Raw genomic sequence first — 17901 nt, forward strand, 5'->3', positions numbered from 1 at the left:
ACGCAAGTAAAGGCATCTTGGCACTCTACCCACTCGGTGCACTGGGAGGTGCAGATTATTTTTAAGCTCAAGGCAGATGAGAGACAGATGTAAAACGAGGCACAGCTCTCTCTTCTGAGCTGCCTACAGCCAGCGTGTGAGCTTCACTCTCTGGAGGATCTCACCCCTGACTAGGTGTGAAAGCCTTCCCAACCAGGAAGAAGACTCATTATTATGGGATGTCGGTACAGAGATGGGGCTGTATAAATAGGTCTTATTAAACAGCTGTGAGCTGACACTAACATTCTCCTGTGTATATTTGCCCTCCCATACTGTACCGCCTCTAGAAATCCGAAATCCATTTCTTTTACGCTACAAGCCAATGACTCTTGCTAAGAATGGCACATGGACTTCTGTCAGGCCCTTTTCTCCACCTCCACTTCTCTCTTGTAAAGGCCTCCACGTGCAGACACGGAAGACCCTTTTCCCTGTCACTCTGTCTTTTGTCAATTTAATTTGTAGGTCTCCCGTTACTAAAACTACAACAGAATAAGACGCTTCCTCTGCTTTGGAAAAAAGATTTATTTAAGTTCTTTTCAGTGATGTGTATGTGCGTGGGTGAGTGCACGTGACTGTAGATGCCCAGGGAAGTCAGCAGGGTAGGGTCCCCTGGAGCTAGAGTTCTAGGCCGTTGTGAGTGGCCGGGCCTCGGTGCCGGGAATCCAGCGTGGGTCCTGTCCAAGAGCAATAGGAGCACTTAACCCCTGAGCCATCACCACAGTAACAATTCCGTGCCTAAAACTACACAACAGTTATACTGGCTGATCTCAGGAGCTAATTATGAGTGCAAAGGTAAGGACTAGATGATAACAAACAATATTATTATGTTAAAAGGAACCTTCGAAATCAAGAGAAATGCTGTTATTTGAAATACATACACAACCTCTTTTTAAAATTAAAAGAAAAACTGTTATAAAAATGGGCAGACTAGTCAGCAAGGAGTGTAGCAAAGGGCAGGACTTCAAATCCATGTAATTCGGTTTAAATTATAGTTGGCAAACTCAGTGGTGGGCTCACATGTAAACACACATTTAAAACCAACAGACAGACAGCCGCACAGACATCAAGGCTAACTGTCTTTCTTAAGCAGAATCATGATTCATCCCATTCCAGGGACCTAAGGTCCAATATGAAGAGAAACAAAACCACGGAAACTTCCAGTTTCCGTAAAATCGTTGACGGTACCTATGTATTAGAATCGCATTACTAAGGCGAACTTGGGTGAAGACGTCCACATAGCCGCAGAGATGCCCACCTTCCATCTTCTCTATATTCTAGCACCTCTCAAAACCACCAAGCCACTGGCAGCCATGGCGGAAATCTATAGAGTTGGCTGGGAGGTATGGAGGGAGCGGCCGGGCTCTCAGATGCGTGTTGGTGAATTAATGCCATTTGATTTCATTTTTAAATTAAGTCAATTTTTGTACTAACTTGTTATAAGGAAAACTAATTTGAAGAGAGACTGACCAATTTTCACTTAATTTCATATGGTAAAAAATAGTAACTTCTTATTAAAAGGAGAACTTGCAAATTAAAGACAATAGAACTACCACATGGCTGTCACAGAGGCACTACAGCTGAGGGCTTTTCGTCACCTGTAACATGATGACGGCGGAGAGAGCTGCCTGGGAATCTCCCGTTAACCAAGTACTGTGGAGTTCAGTTCTTGGGATGCGACAAAAGTAGATTACGCCTACCCTTTTACACAGAGGACAAACGGCTAGTGGAAAGCAGGGCGGTCTGAGTTCCTCGGCAAACAAGACTGACAGCTGGGACATGAGTGTGTGCCTTGGCCACCACCCAACAGTGACAATGATCAGCAGGCTCAGAGAATACAGAATCCTCCATGCATGGGGAAGTAGCAGCCGGCACATAACCATTACTCAGGGAGAGATCATATATACTGTAAGGACAGGCACTAAGTCACGTGAGTAGTTAACCCTCTTTGAGCTTGGTGTATGGATGCTCTAGGGCCCCATGTACATCCACCTGCCACGGCAGGACAGAATCACAACCTAATGAGGACCTACGACGCATGACAGAAGCAAACGTCCTAGAAGATTCAAGACATTGCTAAGTCAATTACTCTGGAGATCTATGAAGGCTTTGTCATTTTGGAGATCTATGGAGGCTTTGTCATTTTGTCATTTTGGTCTAAGAAAATTGGGTTAGTTTGTCACCGTATTTTAGAAACTTCTATTGATTTTTTTTTAAAATCTCATTTTCTATAAGTTTAGAGAAACTAATTTAAGAAACAAAAATGACTTTGCCTTTTCTGTGGAGAAGAGTCCCCACAAAGAGTTTTGGAAGAAGCTTATATGTGTCCTCAGTGACTCGCTGCAGTTTGATTGGGTACATCTGAACTCTGGAATGAGGTGACAGTAAAGGCTGAGGGAAGGGAGCGACCGGGAGGAGCAATGTGACAGCAGAACCTGGATCCTTCTCAGAGGTGGCGCCTCGGCTCACACCCGAGTCCCCTGAGCTACGAGTTAGTGAGGCCTGGTGAAGAGATCTTGATTTAAAAAAAAAAAAAAAAAAAAAAAAACCAAGCTGGCTAGAAAAACTTCTAAAAGGCTTATATGCCTTGGTACTAATATTGTCCTGTGTTCAGAGGGCTGTGTGAATGAAAGAGGCTAAGGCAGGAGGCTTGCAACTCTGAGAAAAGGGAGGAGATGGCAGGATACTGGCAGGAGACGATACCCCACCCCAACACACACACACACACACACACACACACACACACACACATACACACANACACACACACACACACATACACACACACACACACACTCACACTCACACACACACACAGAGGTGGCTATGGGTTGAAGCTCTAAAGCCAGTCCAAGTACAGGTGACTTGTGGGCTGTAAAGCCAAAACCATCAACAACAACAGACAAACAGAGACCAACTGGAGAGTTGCATGAGACGCAAAGGAGAAGAACACAGAGATCAGTGGCCGGCGGGGAGGCTCCAATTCCTCAGGCTGGAAGAAGGGGACCCAGCCTTACTTCAGTGAGGGAGGAGTGCACGGCCATTGCTCAGGGTCCTGCCAAGGGCGCACAAGGGAGAGTTGGATCGGTGCCCACACATCACAGGACCACAGAAGGCAGCAGCACACAAGTGTCAGCACACAAGGGACACGAGCAGTCAGTCACAGGAGACTGCCAAGGTCACCAGTGGCCAGGGAGCTCTCTCCCCACAGCTCTCCTGCCCTGGGAACTTTAGTTTTGGCATCTTGGCACTTTGGCCACTAAATAAATAAATAAATAAATAAGAGAAACCTAATCTGTCCTGTTAGCACAAGTCACGGAGAAAATCTGGTTCCCAGATCTACTAAAAAGAACCACCACCACCACCATCACCACCACCACCATCACCACCACCACCATCACCACCATCACCACCACCATCACCACCATCACCACCACCATCACCACCACCACCATCACCACCAAAAAAAAAAAAAAAAAAAAAAGCTTTACAAAAGGTGCCTTTGACCTTTAGGTAACTCATTTATCTCCTTTACATATTTGTTATGCTTTTTATTTGCAAATAACTGTCAATTCACATACATTGTAAAAACAAACACTGCAATCCAAGAATATATTATGTTAACTAAATCAAACTAGACGGCAAATTACTTTTAGATTTGGCATTTGCTATTCTTTCACATCCTGTTCTAAGTAACAAAAATGAAACTCCTATCTGAATGCATCATGAGGAAAGTGTGGGTTTTCTTTTATAATTTTCTGGCTTTCTTCTCTAACCACAGTCCATAGCTAGAAATACACAGATGATCCTTTGATAATGTATAATGTCTAAAAGACTACGAACTTAAAAAACATCCTTCAAATTCATACAAGTATGTGTGTATGCAAGCACACCTTCATTCATTTTCAACAGAGGACATTTCCGGTGCTATTTAAGTCTTTACTTCCACCTCGTGGAAACAAAGAGAGAGTAGAAAGGATTAAGCAGCCAAATGGCAGGCAGACAGCACAGAGTCCCCAGGTAACAACAGAGTTCCACTCAGCTTGTTCCTCCTAACACGACTCTATCTCAGATGGCAGGCAAAAGCAAAAAGATTTACTTTCACATAACCAGGGACAGACAAGTTCAGAGCAGGCAAGTCCCAGGAAGTGGAAAGACGGCGTGATGAAATTAAATGACCTGGTCACCTTGTGGGCCAGAATCTCAGGTAATGCCTCAGTGAGGCGCCTGCACCGGGAAGGCCCGGGAAGACAGTGTCCCGGGATGCAGGCTTGGAGACACAGGGGCGCTTACCTGCTTTAGGACTTCGACCAAAACCAAACAGAAAATGAAGTCCACGGCTAAATCCCGCCGCTCCAGGAGGTAATCTCTCTCGCGGTGCTGCTCATCTCTGAAAGGAGAACCCAAAATGAGAACCCTGTTGAGACTCCCAGGTTCCAAAATGACTGCTGTACAGTGGTTGGTTTGTATGCTTTACCGTGTTCCTCTTTAGCACAAGCGAGTGTGAGTGTGAGTGTGTGAAGGAGGGAGGGAGGCCTGGAAGTGGGGGTACTTAGCACCAACTGCAACGAGGACTTTCCTTCAGTACCCCACTGCATGCATGACATGTTCTGTTGATTTTAGACATTGGCTATTTATACATACGACATACACTTCACTGTTCCGTCTACTAGAAATAAGCCCAGTGCAGAAAAACTGAAGAGAAAGAAAAGTATTTCCAGTTTCCTCTAGAAAGCCTAACGTGGCTTCCTAATTCACTGGTAGCTTAAAAAAAAAAAAGCTACAAACTAAACAAAAGGACTAACTTTTCTAGATTAAAAACACAAGGAGGGGTAACTTTTTCACACACCTAAGGTGTAACTTTACATAGGATACAACTAAGTAGAGCACTAATTCGCTAAGCCTCAAGCAAATTGACTCTGACAGCTACCCTCAACTGATAAAGTAGATTATTCAAGTTTAAGCATGATCGCCTTCACTCTTACTACCACACAAGGGCATAAACTTGTCTCTAAATAAAGTAGTCAAAGGGCACAGTCTCGGCTTGATAACAGCACCACCCCATTGACCACAAGGGCCCCACGCCCAGGAGAGACGAGTAGAAAAGCCACTTACCCCTTAGACTTCGTGCTAGACCTAGGCCTGTACCCATAGGATTCATCGTCGGTTCCGTTCTGGCGTCGGTACCAGTCAAACAAGGTTCGGAGTAAGGATGGGAGACAGTGCTCGGCTACGGAGCTCATAGAGCTTACCAACTGAAAGGCAAGACAGCTGGATGTAACACGAGGAACGGCAGCAGGCAGCAACCTCCCGCTCCACGAGCCACCCCATGGAAATGCAGAGAGAGGAGAATATCAATGATAAAAACCATGTCTGAGTGCTGGAGGATGAGCCAAGGCTTTAGCCGTGTCACGAAATAAAATCAGCTTGGGCTTCAGTCGCAACTAGACATCATCCCAAATCCGTTCACTTTAGTTAGTAGCTTGTGGTCTTATGGCACACACATGCCACTTGTGTGTGTAACATCAAACCTGTCTACTACACGCCTGATTACACCAGTGGCTATCTCTGAAGAGCAGTGAGCTACGTGGGTGAACCTCTGTTTGTTTGTTTGTTTTCTTCATAGGCATCTTCTCCAAGGCATCCCCATTCCCGCCCCACCAGCTTGCTTCTATAAACAAGATTCCAGAATGTTAACAGGTTTCTGACAGGTGAGAGAGTCCCTGGAGACAAAGAAGACTACATCGTGATGATGATGGAGGGAAAGGCTCCATCCTGCCATGTTCCTCTGTGACACAGGAAAACTGTAGTTACTCTACTGTCCACAAGGTGGAGCCATGTCGAAAACAAACTTCTAGTGACACAAGGATGGCATAATCAAGTGAAGGGTGGCAAACTCTTAGGATGTGGTGTCTTTGATGCAGTCTGAATGCACTGCCTTGCATCCGCAATGCCCCTGAGGGCTTGTGTGTCTGGCTGGTGCTGGTATTGGAGACTTCGGTACTTTTGAGAGGTGGAGCCTCCTGGCAGGAAGAGGGTCACCTGGGGGAGCAGTCCCTTAAAAGGAATGTTGAGAGTCTAGCTCCTTCCTGCTTCTCTCTTTACTTATTAGCCATAGCAAGCTACTACCAGCAGGTACTGAGCATCCACAGGTGGATCGCAGTGGGATCAAGTGACCATAAACTGTAACCTCTGGCACCATGAACCAAAACAAACCTTTCTTCCACCTGAGTTAATTATCTCAGGTACTTTGTCACAGCAACAGAAAGCTAACACCAAATTCAAGATAAATACCAATAGGATTCCCTGGCTGAATAAACCCAACTTTCCTGGACCAGCTATGAGTGGCCCTGTCTGTGGTCATATATCATCAAGGATTCCATTTCTGGGCCATGTCTATATCTGATTCAACCCACTGCTTCTAAGATTAAAACAGCATAGAATCAATGCTCCATGGAACTTTGTTGATTTATCTACAACGTGCAGGCTGCAGAATTGTCAAGGGCTTTGTTCAGGTCTGTGACCGTGGGAAATATCTTTTAATGGAGATAAACTGGTATCTCTAGAAATCAAATTCATTCCGTGCTGTCTCATGCTCTTTATAAACGTCAAAATTAAGTTTATCCAGGAAAACAAAATATTAATTCCACGGCTCTTGCTTCATTATTCAGGCCTTGTAGGCTTCTTCGTGATTTCTAATTTCTTTGACCACAATTTATTATTGATTACTCTAATTGGATATGCTTTGTAACATTGGAAATTCAAAACAAGATCCTAATTGTATTGTTCAATGTGTTTATAAATTACACTTTAGGAAAATGAATAGTGTGTCTCAAACATAACTTCACTTAGGATCTAGGAAAGAAGAATAAAACACTGTCCGCTCTGCTAAACATATAATAAATCAATTCATACAACACAATGCGTTTTTCTGTGAACAAACCGCCTAGCACCCACTGCAATTTTAAATGACCATTCACATTTAAAAGAAAGAAGAAAAAAAAAAGGAAATTTTCCTGAGACTGGCGTTGAGTCAGAGTTCCCCGACTGCACGCTCATGGATGAAGCCAGATGCTATCGTCTCATTACTTCTGTAGTGGAGAAGCCCCTGAGGAGACCTGAGTAACTGGGAGTCACCTTCCTGCCTGGGGTTTCTTGGTAGAGCAAGTGTCTACCCACTGGGCGCGTGCAGAATGCCGGATCCTAGACAGTGGGTTGTAAACGCTGGAGCTCTATTGAAGAACTCTCTCGCGGTGATGAAGATGTAGAGAAACTAGTCAGCTCCAGCAGCAGGAGCTCCTGATGAGCCAGTACTCTTACGCAGTCTGTTTTATCTGACCAGCTGATCTAACGTAAGCATTCTCTTCCCTCCCCAGACACAGGGTTCTGGAAGGCAGCCATGCTCGCCATTATAAAGAGACCGTATTTTTAATAAACAGGCCCATAAATACTTGTGACACCAGACTGTTATTTTAAATAATCATTGTGTAATAGAATGGTTACGATACAAGGCTGTGTGACCCACATTTAATCTCTGCAAAGGGGAAAAAAAATTAATAAAAGAACAGACTTTAGATGTTGAAATTCTATATGCAGGTTTCCAAGAACTCCTACAGGTGAAAATGCGCTAAAAGTTAAAAGTAATGTTAAATTGTTAAAAAGTAAGGTAACGTAATGTAAAATTTCTAGATTCCGGGGCTAGGAATGGTGGTGCACATCTGTAATCCCAGCATTTGGGAAGCACGGACAGCTGGATGGCTAACAGTCAAGGTCTACCTGGCCTGCACAGTGAGACCTTGTCTCAGATGAATCAATGACTGACTGACTGACTGAACAGTAGAAACAAACTAGTACATAGGATGAGATAAAAAGATGTAGTTAAATCCTGGGAAAACCTTCCAAAGCATATTAAAGACATTAGCAATGAAAAGCAAAAAAGGGGAGGGGGGGCTTAAAGTGCTGACTAGGCAAAAAAAATAAGTGAGCTCATTGCTCCATGAGGAAGAATATATCATATAGGAATATACAGGATCATTACACAAGGCGGAGGACTTTCTCAATGGTGGACACGTGTGAACTAGATTATTATTAGGACATAGTTCTTCAAAGAAAGACTGTTCCCCCAAATTACAGTACCTGGTCAAACTGCAGATCCTCACCCCTCTGAAGAGACCTGGATAACAGCTTTTCCTGTAATAATAATCATGAAAATACAGCTTAGATACAAGACATCAGAGGGCGGCCATGCGGGCAGCAGGTTAGACTTACGCTTCATTTTGCTCTTCTTCTTTTTCCTAGGTTGCTTAAAAGAAAGTTAAGCTTTCACCTCGTCCTCACCACAACATAGGATTCAAACGACTCCCATGCGAAGGACTCCCCAGCCACTCTCCAAATAGAATGGCTTTATTAATGTCGATTCTTAGATTGAGAAATTAAAGTTTGACAAAGACCTGTTTAAATTCAAGTTCAGAATGTTGTCATGACGCTTTTATTAGTCTGTTCGCTTTTTTAACCAGTGCTGAGTAGGATGGGGATACAGCCAAGTGTGGTAGGAGAGAGAGAGAGAGAGAGAGAGAGAGAGAGAGAGACAGAGACAGAGACAGAGACAGAGACAGAGACAGAGAGACAGACACAGAGACACACACAGAGAAACAAGGGCAGAGACAGAGACAGAAAGACAGAGAGAAACGAAGAGGCAAGGAGGTGTAGATTGGCCTGGAAGGAAAAGAAAGATCATTTTCCAGGTGGGACAGCTCATGCCTGAAATCTACCACTGGGAAAGCTGAAACTAGAGGGAGTTTGGGGCCAACCTGGAATACATGTATATGCATATACGTATAGCATACATATATGTATGTATTTATATAGAGATAAGTGTGCATATATGTGTGCATATATATATTTATATGTACATGTGTATATGCATATATATGTGCGGACAGACAGACAGAGAGACAAACAGATCAACACTGGCTCCAGGCTAGTGTGGGTTACGGGGAATGCAGGTGTTTATGACTAGTATCCTCACACAGTGAGGTAGCCTGGCCTATGAGACCAGGAAGCTTGATCTGGAAGTCGGCCAGAGGACTGGAGATCTCTGGGCTTCGCTTTTCTCATTTGAAAACCAAACAAATACCCATAATGTTAAGTGCTGTTTTCAGAAATAAGCTACTTTAAGATGGGGTGAGGGGATTTTCCAGTTCCCTCTATGCACTGAAATTGTCTAGAGGAGATGGGATAGGGGTAGGCTGCCTGGGAACCACTGCTCTAGAACATGAGTCTATTCCCCCTGAATCATTCCTTAGGTGTGCACACGCTGCTAAGTCACTTCTCCTCAGTGTGCAACTCCCCATTCAAGGACGACTGATGGAGGAACAGGATTTTTTGTACATGAACTCTTTTTAGAAAGCAGATGTATTTTGTTTTAATCATGTGTCTGTGCGTGTGAGCACAGGGGCCCACAGAGGCCAGAGTGAACATCACAGATGATTCAGCCTTCTGTAACTCCCTCCAGGGGATGTCTCTGGCCTCTATGAGCACCTGCACTCACACACACATGCCCTACACACAGACACATGTCAAAGAAGTGAAAATAACAAATCTTAGAGATGTGGAAGATTTGTTAGGTTGCCTGTATCTTGATAACCGTACACATTATTGAACACATTATCAAACTCAGTCACACTGAAGAAACAAAGAAGTCCCCCTTGCTGTCATCTGGCCACCAGCAAACCCAGATTTGAATGCTCTTCCTTCCACTCCCTGTGTCTTCCATCATCCCTGTCTGCCTGTTCTATGAGTGAATCTGTGCCCGCCTGAGGGCTCGTGACTCTACATTTGTCCCTGTGTGTCTGTGTTCTGTTGTATCTGTGTGTGATTGTGAGTGTCCTTAACAAAGGGCTCCACTCTGTACTTATTGAACGAATCAGAAAGCATCACATGAGGAAGGGATGGGGGAGACTCTACAGAAGTCATTAACAGAGTTTTACAACGGATTGAGTTCCTGATTCCAACTGACCCCAATTGTCCGACATTAACAGACAGCGTTACAAACACCCCTGTTTATCAAGCGATAGCCGTATGTCATATTCACTGTTTACAGTGGATATTCATTTATAAGACTGACTTATGCCTATTTGCGGTTCCCAGCAAATGATTATCAGGACACACATGGGTCAGGGGCACAGAGGAGTACAAAATTTAAGATTATAGTTATGTACTATGTAGTTATAGTACTAGCTTATGGTGTAAAAGCTGATTACACAGGAAATCCAAGACAAGCAAGGGTGGTTGTTACATTGTTCTCAAAGCAGGTTAAACAAACAGGCTGAGTACACAGTAGCACAACCCTCTTAAGTCTTCCGTGACCTCAAAGGGTTGTTACCTCTGGCTGTGAGGTCCGGCAACAGTTCCAGTCTCTTACAATGTGAGAGATAGTTTCGCAACATTGTGTAGCCGCAGCGAGAAGCAAGAAGTCACAAAGGGATAAGTGAAACTAAAATGAAGTCTACAGCTTATTCTGCTGTTTAAGGACAACAACAAAACACCTCCAACCAATTAGAAGAATGTAATAACGATACATGGAATTGTTAAGCCATAGAAAGGGATGTCTTAATGTTGAGTTTATTTGAACTGAATCATTTAGATAGGAGTTTTCTACCCAAGGGAAAAAATTCTGAATTCCAGTAATGTTTATTTTATATATTTAGACCCATGTCATCAGTATATAAGAGGCTTATCTCATAGATAAAAGGGTTTTACCTGGGGGCCGGGGACATAGCTCCATGGTGGGGGGATACAGCTCTATGGTGTGGAGTGTGTACTTCCCACATACACAGACCTGGATGCCCAGTACCACCAAAAGAGAACTGTATGCACCAACTCTGTGAATACCCCCCCATCCCCACCCCTGGGGATCCCGGAGGTGAAGGGGAGGGGATCATTTTCCTCTGTGGTGTAGCTGCTGGTAAGGTGCTTTCTCTCTTCTACTCTGTCTTGCTTTGTTCGCACTGTATGCAATGTTCATGCTTGAGCCCTGGGGTTTTAAGAGCCACACGCGGCGATGCACTGGGGAGCATTGGGGATGTACATCAAACAGAACAAGGGGTCACTGTCTTCAATGAGCTTAAGAGCTCAGGCAGGCTGCGGATGTGGCTCAATGGTAGAGTGTGTACCCCGCACTCATGAGGTCCTGGTTCCTTACCTGGTAAAGACACACCCACACCGAGAGAGAGAGAGAGAGAGAGAGAGAGAGAGAGAGAGAGAGAGAGAGAGAGAGAGAGAGAGAGAGAGAGAGAGAGAGAGAGAGAGAGAGAGAGAGAGAATGAGAATATGAATGAATATGCATCAGTACAGCCTCGAGAAGGCATTGAGAACAAAAACTCAGAACTGTCTGAGATTACACTAGGAAGATTTATCAGGATTTAGCTGTGAATGCTCATGTGAGTGCTAACCTGACCTTGGCAATGAGAGAATGCCAAGACAGCTGACAAAGCACCATTTCTGGGTATGCTGGAAAGGACGTTTCCAAGAGAGACTATTGTTTCAATCAGCGGGTGGAGAAGGGAAGGCTCACCCTTACCCAAGTGGAGAGACATCATTCAATCGGCTGAGGGTGGACCGCACTTAGAAATACATTTATTTCTGAGGACTCTCTAGTAGCCTTGAGTGTTCCTCCCTCATTGGTGACTGATTCTTGTCAAAATAAAAACCACAGCTATAAAATATCCTCCTTTTACGTGTGGCAGATAGGATATGAGACCCCCGAGAGCATCGTCTTCCTGTGTATTTATGAAGATTCATGCCTGGGTTTCATTCCTACAGTAGGCACAATCGGAGAGACACGACAGACACATGGCTTCGTGGCTATTGGGTTAAGATCAAGTGTAAGTATGTGTGTGCGCGCGTGCATGTGTTTCAGGTGGCGAGCATCAATCGGGTGGTTGGAGACGTGACAGGTTGGCACCAAGTGTGGTGTGCACGCCTGTGAGCCCAGCACTCTGGCAGGGAGACAGGAGGCTCTGCGGTTCAAGGCACTCTCAGCTCCACAGTGGACTCACACCAGTCTGCGCTCCACGAGACTTAAGAAAAAAAAAAATCTACTTCCTCTTTTAGAATATCTCTACTCTTTCATGATTTTCAAAAGCTATCTGTTTTTTATTTTATGTGTATGAATATTTTGACACCATGCATGTCTGTGTGCCCGCATTAAGTCTTCAGAGGACATCAGATCCTTTGGAACTGGAGTTCCAAATGGTTGTGGGCCACCATTTGGTGCTGGGAACTGAAATGCTCTTAACCACTGAGCTGTCTCCCCGCCCACATATTTCCTTAATATAAAAATTAACAGTTATGAGGCTCGTGGTCCTTTACGTTCTAGCTTGCTTCTAAACCACTAAGATAATACCAAAAATAACCTTCGAAGAGATTCAAAAGCTATAAAAAGAAAGAACGAGAAGGCAAAACGAGTCAGGAGTGGGAAATATCTCACTGAGAGTCTCACTGAACAATGATGTCTTCCTGGGTAGGCAAGAGGGAAACCAGATGTGGGTTCCTACGCTGGGTCACCAGCCACCCATCCAGAGACTCTCAGGGTGAGCAGCTTTCTAGAGAAAAAACAAACATGAACCAACTGGAAAATGGTCCCCACCCTCACATACCCACAAACCGAGAGACTGGCAGGGGTCTGTATGAGAGACGGACGAGGACAGGAGGGTGAGATGGAACTGAGATTTCAGACAGAAATGACTGAGAAGAATGTCATTTGAGCGAAGCCCAACAGAAAGTGAAGGAAAGGTAACCCAGTTGATGTTCTGAGGCTCCCGAAAGGCTCAGGACTTGGAGAACTGGGGCACTCAGAAAGGATGGACGGCTATAGTGAAGAAAAAAACTAAGGGTACAGTTCATTGGTGAAGAAAAGCAGGTGCAGTGCTGGCCCACTATGCATAACACCCGGGATTCAACTCCCAAATCCACATAAATCAGGTGATGCACACTTGAGTTCCTGCACTTCAGAAGCAGAGGCAGGAGGATCAGGAGTTCAAGGTCATTACTGTCTACGTGTGGCGTTCAAAGCCAGCCTGGAATGCTGGAGACCTCGTCTCGGTGTGGGCTGGGCTGAGGGAGGGCTGGTTGAACAACTGTTTCTGAGGAAGCAGCCGAGGCAGCTGTAGACACTCCTTCCATTCCCTCCACCCACCAACTCGGGGAGGTAGGGATGCTTTACTGCAGGGACAGAGGTGGCACCTGTAGGAAAACAACTGAAGACGAGGTCTTGTCCTGAAGTGATGTTCATTCAGCAAAACCCCCACATTGCTTGCTAGCTGTGGTGGTTTGAGTAAGAACGGCCCTCATAGGCTCATATATCTGAATGCTTAGTCACAGGGACTGATACTATTTGAGACAGATTAGGAGGTGTGGCCTTGATGGAGTAGGTGTTCCCTTATTGGAGGAGCTGTGTCACTATGGGTGTGGGCTTTGAGGGTTCACAAGCCTAAGCCAGACCTAGTCTCTCCCCTCCCCCCCACACTTCTCTTTCTGCTGGCAGACTAGGATGTAGCTCTTGACTACTCCAGCACCACGCCTAGCATGCCTGTTCCTCGCCGTGATGATAATGGACTAAGCCTCTGAAAGTATAAGCCAGCACAATTAAAGCTTTCCTTTATAAGAGTTGACATGGTCTTCACGTGTCTCTCCACAGCAACAGAGCAGTGACTAAGGCACTATCCGAAACCCAGGTTGTCCCACATTCACAATTCTGCAGGTCTTCTCACGAGACTCTGAATGGCCTCCAGCGTGACCCGGCTTACTCCAGGGGTCCCATGGGAAGAGCAAGGCCCATGTGCACGGTGCCTATAGTAAGCAGTTTAGCACCCCAGTCTTAACAAGAGCTTGCTAAAGTAAACACGCCAGGGCTGGAGAGATGGTTTAGCAGCGATGAGCACTGGCTGCTTTTGCAGAGGACCCAGGTTTTGCAGTTCCCCGTACCTAGATGGTGGCTTCCAACCATCCATAACTCCAGTTTGAGGATCTAACACCCTTTTCAGGCCTCCACAGAATCTAGTAGCATGCATACATGCAGGCAAACTACTCGCATTCATAAGAATTGAGTAGATAATAAAAAATAAAAAATATAATAAAAAATATAATAAAAATTGAATAAATAAATATTTTTAAAATTATTTTGGAAAACATGCCAGAACAACTAATGTAAAGAAGCAACATAAAGATACAGTGCAAACAAACTGATCATAAAACGCACATGTGTCTAACAGTCTCAACAACAGTGTAAGTCGGAGTGCTTGTGTTTGAAATGAGGAGCCTGAAACAAAAATCAGCAGGTGACTAGCCAGGATCTTTCCTTCCATCTTCTTTCTAGTCACTGACAACGGACACAATGAATAAGTGAGCTTGGAAAGGCCTGGGTCATTAGCCAAGATCGATCCATCTTCTCTCAGCAAAAATGATTGGGTTGCCTAGCACGCAGGCTGCGATTTCAATCACTGCCTGCCCTTCCTGAATCTTCCTCCGCAAGTGGAAATCAAATTAGAGGCAGAAAATCAAGCCCGGCTCCTCTTTGATGGCCTCTGTAGCCTTCTTTCATTTTAGCCTGGGAATGAAAAGCCTGATTCTATCATTTCACTGGCTGGTTAGGCTCCTTGCAGCATTTCTGCAGCTCTACCACCCTGACGGACTTGAGCCAGGTCAGCACCGGCCATGCGCCAAGCCCTGGATGCTGTCTGCTTAAACAAAGTCTGCGAGGCTTTCCATTAAGAACCCAGCCATGTCGGTAGCTGCTTGCTCCCTCAAAGGGTAGAGAATCAACTTGCAAACGGATGAAATGGCAAGGGAAGCACCTGAAGCTATCTATCGTCTACACACCGTCGTGGGATTAAAGCCTATGTGTCCTTATTATCTTGATGCTATGTCCAATCTATCTAGACCCGGACAGAAAGAAAACTGAAGCAGCCTGGGTATTAACTTGGATACGGAGGAATTGCTTTGGTATACGGGAGGGTCACAGGTAAAAGTCTATAAGCTATGACGGAAACTGGGGGACACTCTTGGTGTGTCATGGAGGATACACAGCAATGCTTCTTGCAAAGCACGCTGAGGGATAGCAACATCCGTGCTGCAATGGGACTTTTAAGGATTTATTTATCTTTATCTTATGTGTATGAGTGTTTGGCCCTGATGTATGTCTGAGCACCCCATGTGTGGACCTAGTGCTACCAGAGGCCAGAGAGGGTGTCAGATTCTCTAGGACTGGAGTTACAGGTGGTTGTGAGCTGCCATGCGGATGCGGGGAACCAGATCAGGTCCTCTGCAAGAGCAGCCAGTGCTCCTAACTGTTGAGCTATCCCGCCAGCCTCTCATAATGGACTTTAAGCCACCGTTAAGTCTATTTTTGTAATCTCATTTTAAGACTGCGGGGCAGATGCCCCCGAAAAACCTGTTAGATGAAAGAGTAAAAGAGCATTAGATGATTCTAAAGGAATATCTGAAGCTCTGCCTTGAACAGCGGTACTGTGACACTGGGTCTTCTTAGACAAGACAGTGCCTCTTAGGGGTAAGTTCAATGAAAGTGCAAATTTCTGTGAAATACATAAACCTCAGGCCACCCTGCACGGTGACACCAGGTTCCTGGCATCACGTAACCCACCCCAGAGAAGACACATAGCCAACCATGATACGACATAGTCATATATACATGTATATGCATGTATGTTCATGCATATTCATATACACCTGTGCACATGTATATAAATACATATTGACACACGTTATGGGGAGATTACTGTACGGCCCTTGCAGGCACATGGTGTAGTAAACACTTAACTTAATGTAGAGCTACTATGTCAGAGGAAGCAATGGGGAAGTTCAAAAGGGTTAGCCAGACTGTCCCAAAAGATAAAAAGACAATTTTTAAAAATGAGAGTATGGAGCCCTTTGGATGGAAAGGAAGATGCACAAAGGCTGTAGCAAAGACACCTGAGGTGGAGCAAGGAAACCACGCACCAACCACAGGTCTGTGAAGCCCCTAGGATGACTCGAAAGGAAGCTGAACTTATCGATCCTCAGAGAGGCCACCAGCGCTGGAGGGAGACCATCCATGTCATAGACTGGGAAAAGCCAAGTGAGTGGAAGGGAACGATGGTGGCACGAGCCACTTCCTGAGGTTACACGCTCCGGCGGGCGCTGAGTCTGACCTCCACAAGCCCTCCAGAATGACACCAGGTTTTACCAACTGAAAGGGGTCAAGGACCTGACTTAGAGACTCGGTCATGTTAGGTAGCCCTCTCAAGACCTCAAGAATTTCAGAATTAAAATTCTATTGAGAATGTGGAATATTTGAGACTCGATAGGACCATGACTTATGAAACTATTACCAAGAGTCTTATGAAACAGGTATTGTTTTTAAGTGTGTTGTGCAAGGAGAACACTGCAGCAAGGCGATAGGACCCAAGTATTGGATACTCTATAAATCTCTCTTTGAAACGCCACATAAGATTCTTTTTCCCTTTCTCACTATGTGCTGTTGTAGATGGCTCCTGTAGCTAGCTATTCGCCGTATCATTAAGAGAGCATTAAAAAAGAGAAACTAACATTTTGTAGACTCAGCATATTTATAATTAAAACTTATGGTTCCTAATGATGTCCATAAGGGCTTTATAATCCTTATGTCTTAAAACAAAACTCTAAGCCAGGCCTGGTGGCACACGCCTTTGATCCCAGCACTTGGGAGGCAAAAGCAGGTGGATCTCTGAGTTTGAGGATGGCCTGGCCTATGTAGTGAGCTCCTGGACAGTTGAAAGTTACATCGTGAGACCCAAAAAATATACCTAAAACCAAAACCAGAAAAAATACCCTGCCTCAAAAATATACCTAAAACCAAAACCAGAAAAAAAATTATATGATGCACGTGCTATCAAAATATGTATGTATTTGTATGCTGGTATAAGAAAGGCATTGATTTTCTAAAAGATTGATTGATTGATTGATTGGTTGGTTGATTTTATGGGTACACTGTTGCTGTCTTCAGACACACCAGAAGAGGGCATCTGATCCCATTTCAGATGGTCGTGAGCCACTATGTGGTTGCTGGAAATTGAACTCAGGACCTCTGGAAGAGCAGTCAGTGCTCTTAACCGCTGAGCCATCTCTCCAGCCTGCATTAATTTGATATGTAAAAAGTAATTCTGGAATTGTTGGAGCTGAATAGAGTGATGTGCATAGTTTTGGAATACACACCTGGGCTGACCTGTGGAACCCCAGACCACATTGCCTCATTGATACTTTTACTGAGTAGCTTCCTCTACCTAATGTCTAGGAGGGAGCTCAGCTTAGCAATCAAGTTCATGTCTAAGAGCATTCAGAGCATGTGCGGCGATGCTCCCTTCCACTTTCCTAGAGCATCAGCTTCCCTCTTTGTACTCTGTCCTGGGAAAACACAGCAACTGGAGAAGCCTAGAGGTCCTGAAGCCAACCCTGTTCCTCAATCCACCACTCACTGGCTTTTGGTCTCAGATGAGCAACGGTTACACCAAGTTCCAACTGGCAGGGAACACTTACCCCTAATCCAGTTGGGTAGGAGTATATGAGTTACTGTAGCCACAGGCTCCATCTTCATCACAGTGGTCCCCCAGCCCCTACAGCATCCCTGTGTCACGAGGCATGTTCACTCCCTTCAAACCCATAGGGCCACCTAAAATACCATCTGTACCTCCAGTGCCACCTGAACAAACTAATGCCAGGAGCTGAGACAGTTCTCTTACAGACCAGGCTGCCCGACCAACAAATCCAACAGTCTTGTTCTGTTTAACTCATACTGCCTGCATGGTGGGGATGGTATTTCTTTTCTCTCTT

The 17901-nt window shown here is 44.9% G+C and overlaps 1 protein-coding gene across 7 annotated transcripts in view; it reads right to left on the reverse strand.

The window, feature by feature from the left end:
* Positions 1–17901, reverse strand: part of Fryl (FRY like transcription coactivator) — a 227381-nt gene that overhangs the window by 98211 nt on the left and 111269 nt on the right. For all 7 annotated transcript variants that reach the window (XM_029545525.1, XM_029545524.1, XM_029545526.1 and 4 more), the window contains 3 exons: positions 8173–8226; positions 5152–5291; positions 4330–4426 (listed from right to left, as the gene is read on the reverse strand). In XM_029545525.1, the coding sequence (XP_029401385.1) occupies positions 4330–4426; positions 5152–5291; positions 8173–8226 (291 nt within the window). The remainder of the gene's footprint in view (positions 1–4329; positions 4427–5151; positions 5292–8172; positions 8227–17901) is intronic.

The sequence above is a fragment of the Mus pahari genome, chromosome 13 (genome assembly GCF_900095145.1).
Source record: "Mus pahari chromosome 13, PAHARI_EIJ_v1.1, whole genome shotgun sequence".
Taxonomy (NCBI): domain Eukaryota; kingdom Metazoa; phylum Chordata; class Mammalia; order Rodentia; family Muridae; genus Mus; species Mus pahari.